The sequence below is a fragment of the Macaca fascicularis genome, chromosome 5 (genome assembly GCF_037993035.2).
Source record: "Macaca fascicularis isolate 582-1 chromosome 5, T2T-MFA8v1.1".
Taxonomy (NCBI): domain Eukaryota; kingdom Metazoa; phylum Chordata; class Mammalia; order Primates; family Cercopithecidae; genus Macaca; species Macaca fascicularis.
This window is the reverse complement of record NC_088379.1, coordinates 122273062-122279388: the sequence shown is the minus strand read 5'-3', so window position 1 is coordinate 122279388 and position 6327 is coordinate 122273062. Positions and strand designations below refer to the sequence as shown.

At 38.7% G+C, this 6327-nt stretch overlaps 1 protein-coding gene across 1 annotated transcript; it reads right to left on the bottom strand.

Annotated features, from left to right (window-relative positions):
• Window positions 1-206: 206 nt before the first annotated feature.
• Window positions 207-2276, bottom strand: LOC123573615 (14-3-3 protein theta). Its single transcript, XM_045392809.2, has one exon. The coding sequence runs from the start codon at window positions 2254-2256 to the stop codon at window positions 1519-1521; it is 738 nt and encodes a 245-aa protein (XP_045248744.2). The 5' UTR covers window positions 2257-2276; the 3' UTR covers window positions 207-1518.
• Window positions 2277-6327: the final 4051 nt, after the last annotated feature.

Sequence of the window (6327 nt, the reverse complement as noted above, 5' to 3'; positions counted from 1 at the left end):
ATGTCTTTTAGAAAATCCAGGCATGCTTCCAGCAAGTTAGAATCTTGAGTGCTTTTTAAAATATAATATTTTTGAATCTCAGTTTCTATTTATTAGTAAAATTCTATGTTGACAAGTATATATTTATTGCCTACTATATCCCAGGCAGTTTATGAAGGGCTATGAGATGTACAGAATTAAGAGAGATTGATAGCTCCAACTCTGTCTTTTTTTTTTTTTTTTTAAATGTTCACTTTATTCCATATAACACTTAACCAGATATCATTTACATCTGAGGAAGAGATGGCCCATGAGACTGATCTATAGTAAAACACTCTAAGAAATGCAGTCCAATTTTATACATTTCCAGGCATCCCTAGACAAGTGTGTCACAATGCACAATGCAGAAATATAGGTATCACTACTACATTTTACATAAAAGGGAAGTATCAATAAACTTTAGAAAGTAGTAAATTCACCTGTCCCTTAAAATATGGGTATGCAATTGTTACAAAGCCATAGTAAATGGTTTATAAAATGTAATTTTATTTTCTGTTACTCTGCTGTTACATAGGGCATAACATTTTCACAAGGCTTTTTTGGGACTGCAGTCAATGATTAGCAACACACAATAGTGGTCCAACTCTCTAAATAACAATCACTAGACAAACTGGACACCCTCTCACATGTGCACAAATCTTCATGGAAAAGTACTAAAGGTTTAGACTTGGACTTGTGTACTTTATTTCCCCTTTCTAGTGTATTAAGAAATGACATGCACTTTAATTTGCCAAAAGCAATGCTTGTATTCTGGCAGCAACATGCTACTTCTATCACATAGTAAAGTGAATACCAGAACTACAAAGGCAGGAGGTGTAAGTGAATTTTTATTGGGAAGGGAGGTTGGCAACTTAAACAGCAGCAAATAAAGAGTGAATAAGGAAACTCCCTGTTGCCACAGATATACAAGACCTCCTTATGTGATATAGGAGCCATTTCAATTTGTGACCCCAGCCAGAGATGGCAAGTGCTTTTCCATTCAATCTAATACTTCCGGATTCCTACTAAAAAGGAATACATTAAGAGCATGGAAAAGTTGCTTACTGAAAGGAAACCCTTGAAGAGTAAGGGAGGGAATGTAGAAATTAAGAAGTTATGTGGAACACTGTTTAAATTGTAATTAACTACATTTTCTTATCTTCACAGTAATACAAAACACAGTCACTTGCAGAACTGGTTCAGATTACTTAAATACCAGATACATTTTTAGTCTTCTACATAAGTGTTTGGGAGTTACTTATGTTTATATGAAATGAAGCTATTAATACTTTTCTACAGCAGTACTGCACACCAGGAAGGCCAAGACAAACACAAATCAAGGAATGAAGTTTTCCCAAAGCTGCAGTGTGAAAAGACTATAAACAGTTGATTCCATACACATGAATGGGTTTCTTTGCTATAGGAAATCCAAGTGGAATAAGGAATGGAGATGTGTAAAAAGGTTTCTTGAAGGAAAGAAGGATGACACCCTGTATGGATTTAGTTTTCAGCCCCTTCTGCCGCATCACATTCTTCTCCTGCACTGTCTGATGTCCAAAGTGTTAGGTTGTCTCTAAGCAACTGCATGATGAGGGTGCTGTCTTTGTATGAGTCTTCATTCAGTGTATCAAGTTCAGCAATGGCCTCATCAAAAGCCGTTTTAGCCAGCGTGCAGGCAAGCTCTGGGTTATTAAGAATCTCATAGTAAAATACAGAAAAGTTAAGAGCAAGCCCCAGGCGGATTGGGTGTGTGGGTTGCATCTCTTTCTTGCTTATATCAAATGCCTCTTGGTAAGCTCCTTGGGAATTATCTATCGTTTGTTTTCGATCATCACCACATGCAACTTCAGCAAGGTACCGGAAGTAATCACCCTTCATTTTCAGATAGAAGACCTTACTCTCTGGATTAGTTGCATTGGCTATTAAACATTTATCCAACAATTCCAGGACCGTGGTGCAGATGGATCTCAGCTCGGACTCCACTTTCTCCCGATAGTCCTTAATCAGCTGCAACTTCTTGTCGGAGGTGTCGGTCTTCTGCTCGATGCTCGAGATGACCCTCCAGGCTGACCTGCGGCCCCCGACCACGTTCTTGCAGGCCACGGAGAGCAGATTGCGCTCCTCGTTGGACAGCTCGGCGCCCTGCTCGGTCACTGCCTTCATGCAGGTGGCCATGTCGTCGTAGCGCTCGGCCTGCTCGGCCAGCTTGGCCTTCTGGATCAGCTCAGTCTTCTCCATGGCGGGCGCGGGGCCGGGGCTGGGGCGGAGGGCGAGGAGAGCAAGGGAGAGCGCCGACCCGGAGCGGGAGGAGCCTTGAGAGCTTCACGTCTCCGAGGTCGCGACGCGAGTCCAACTCTGTCTTTTATTGTTTCATTTTGTTCCAGTACACTTTCATATAAATTGATGATATTAGATTGAATAATTGCTAAAATATTGCTCTAAAATCTTACAATGTTGATGTACCAAATTATTAGTGAAGAATACCATGGTGATTAAAGATAGTCACAGATTCTTTGCTATTTACTAACCAAGAGAAAGTGTTTATTTCCTCTCTCCTGAAGTCAGGGCCAGCCCTGTGATGCTTGGCCTACTGGAGGTGGGAAAAGTGATGCTGTGCCAGGTCCAGGTCTAAGGCCTAGGGACACCTGGCTGTTTCTGTTTGTGCTTCTTGGGAACCCTGAGTCTTAATTGTTGAAATTGTTTAATTACATGAAGATATAAGAAATCTGTCTACTTATCATGGATAACACGAGATGACACCAGGTAGAGAGAACAGGCCCTGGCACTACTCACAAAAAGAGGGAAACATTACCATCATAGCCTGCCAGTCCATCTCTTGCTTCAGCACCAGCTGCCATCAGATTATAGCTCCATGGGATTTCAACTGAAACCAGCATAACTGTCCATTGGGCCCAGTCAAGCCACATAACCATGAGAGAGAGGGAAATGGTATTGATTTAAGCTACTAAGTTCCAGGATTGTCTGTTATGCAGCAATAGGTAATTGAAACAGATATTACTTCTCAGCATTACAGGAAGTATAATTACATTATTTATTCCATAAACTATATATTTTAGATTATATATAATAAAGTATCAATGTATACAGTCAGTTCTGCTATTATCTGACACAGATCGTGCTAAAAATATCATCAAGCTATGCAAAATCTTGTAATATGAACCACAAGACCAATAAGAAACATGGAATTAGGGGTATGACACTCAAAAACATTGTCAGTGACACATAAAAAAATAAAGATTAAAACACAATAAATATGGAACTGGAGTTTTACATGTGGGAATAATTGACGAATCCATACATATTACAATAAATGTGGCACTTTACCTTGACAAAAACCTAAAGTTTGCTTGTGGAAGTAAATGTGAGAAGAGTTGCATCTGAGAGTTCTTGCAAAGTGATGAAAGGAGGGTTATTCAAATCAGGCAGAAACTTGTAACACTAAACGTATTTGAGTGTGACTCATAACAGGTGTGTGCTGAGCTGAGGTAGTTGATATAATTTTGACATGTATGTGTGTTCGTCTGTTCTGAGTATGGCCACATGGCTTTGTTCACCTGAGTGCAGTTTGCTTGTTCGCCCAGTGTTTCTTGAGGATAAAATTGTGCTAAAGAGAAAACAAAATTTATGTTTTGTTAAAACTGTCCCCTAGTATCCAAATTTGTATTTTCAAAACATATATATTATGCCAAAACTGACTGTATGTGAATCTCTATAAAGAATCCCAAATTACAAAAAAAAGACAGTGAATGGAATGGTAAACAATAATGTGTAGATTGCTGAGTAGAGACAAAAGACTGCAATAGAAAGAGAGAAGAAAGAGACCATAACTACTAGGAGAATCAGTCTGTTTTTCAGGAGAAAGTGGAATTTCTGCAGAGCCTTGAAGGATGAGTAGTATATAAATATCAAGGTGGAGGATCTGCATAACAGCAGCACTGAGCACAGTAATGGGTCAGGGATTCTCTAATAAACAGAGGAAAGAAAAGGTCTGGTTGTTAAAATTAAAAAAAAAAAAAATAAGAAAGAATGTTAATACCCAGATTATGAAAATCCTTGAGCATAAGAAAACATCTTTATAACTATGGCAGCCAATAGAGAAGCATAACTTCTTAAGCTTAAGAACCGGAAAAGAGTGAGGTTTTTTCCATAAACATGAATTTATCATTAGCATACATGATATATCAGAGTCAAGTAGGAGAAAAACAAATGGCTCCCTAATTTCCTGTTCCAGTGACCTTTGTAGGTTTCTCATGTCCAACTGAGGTTTGTGGTACACCAACCTTCTGCCAAATAAAATGCCCAAATTATTAGCAGTGTTTTTAAATCAATTTAGTTTTAAAACATGACATTTTATTCTCCATAAGCATTCTATGTGATAGGTCTATACCAATCCAGTGGGTTGTTAAATTTCAACAAATATAAATGACCTCAGTGATTGAGACATTTAATTGAAATTGAAGTTTCTTTATATTAAGCACACCTAGAAGTACTGCATATTTAAAACTGTATAACATGTTTATGAATAAATTATACTCCTAGACCAGTGTTATAATTGTAGTTCATATCTTTGTGAAGGGTTTTTGTATTGATTTAAAATGTATTGCAACATTTTACCTTCTAGATAACAACATTTCATAGTTTGCTTCTAAATTCCACAAGGGTAAAACACATGCCATGTGACTTTCCACTGTGATGATGCAAAAACATGAGGCATTTTGGCTCCCAACAGTTATGCTTGATACTGGAAAACCATTAATATTATTTTCTCTTTTAATAGATGTAAATATAGGCCAGGCACGGTGGCTATGCCTATAATCTCAGCACTTTGGGAGGCGGAAGTGGGTAGATCACCTCTGGTCAGGAGTTTGAGACCAGCGCGGCCAACATAGTCAAACCCCGTCACTACTAAAGATACATAAATCAGCCAGGCATGGTGGTGCACACCTGTAGTCCCAGCTACTTGGCAGGCTGAGGTGGGAGAATCGCTTGGACTGCAGAGGTGGAGGTTGCAGTGAGCTGAAACTGCACCACTGCACTCCAGCCTGGGTGACAGAGTGAGACTCCGTCTCAAAAAAAAAAAAAAAAAAAAAAAGCAAAACTACCCATCTGCATATTTCCTTCTAAAGCCAAAAAGAATTCTTATGTATGTCCCTTAGGGAAGGATTTGTCTGATGTGTTTAAATAGATACAATACAATTCTCTTAAAAGCAATGTTTCCCAAAAACCTTTTTCGTTTGCACACCTCACTGTACTGTGGCCAAGTTTAGTCTTTGATGAGGAATCAGAACGCGCTGTTCTTACTGAGACCTGATCCTGTAACAGCTAAATCTCATTCTCCGCTATGTTTCTGTTAGCTCTCAAAACCTCAGGATGGACAGAACTCTTGTCACTCCTTCCACAGGGGATTCCACTGTAGCAGCAGGCAGAGGCAAAGGTACAGCCTTCTAAGGAACTCTTCAGCAGTGGACATCTCCTGGAGTGGTATACAGGTAAAGTTAAACATCGCCTCTCTGGACGTGTCTTTTCCAAACAATTCTTCCATAAAGTTTCTCAGCTTATATATCAGTTTCCTACTGCTATGCTTAAAAATTATAACATTTATAATTTATCAGTTTTCTATTGCTATGTTTAAAAATTATAAAATTTAGCATATTAACAGAACAGATATTTATCATATCATAGTTCCCATGGCTCTAGAGTTCAGGCAGAGCCTAACTGGGTCCTCTGTTCAGGGTCGTAGAGGACTAAAATCAAGATTTTGGTGATGGAAGGATCCTATCCAAGACTTGAGGTCTTCTTCCAAGCTTGAAGGTTGTTGGCAGAATTCTGTTCCTTGTAACTGTAGAACCTAGATTCTCAGTTCTAAGAGACTTTCTACTGTTTGTTTTCACATGGCACTCTTCACAGCATGGCAGTCTGTTTCTTCAAGACCGGAGGAAGAAAAACTGCTGCTTCTAGTTTATTTTTCAAAGAAGGTCTAAGTCCCTCTTTAAAATGTTTCACCTGATTAAATCTTCTTTTTTGTTCAACTCAGAAAGAACTGATTAGGAGTCCCTATTACATCTGAAAAATTGAGCTTTGCAATATAAGGTAAACTAATCATAGAAGAGAAATCTCATCATATTCACTAGATCTGTCCTACCCACACTAAAGGCCAGTGATTATACAAAGACATGGATTATTGGGGGGTAATCTTAGAAGTCTTCCTAGCATGCCCCCCAAACTCAGCAAATCCTGAAGTAACACACAGTCATTGTGAAAGGTTCCTTTGTAGTTCTTGCCAAGATT

What these genes read in the sequence shown, in the direction of transcription:
- LOC123573615 (XM_045392809.2), bottom strand. Translation starts at nt 2,256, where the DNA reads ATGGAGAAGACTGAGCTGATCCAGAAGGCCAAGCTGGCCGAGCAGGCC.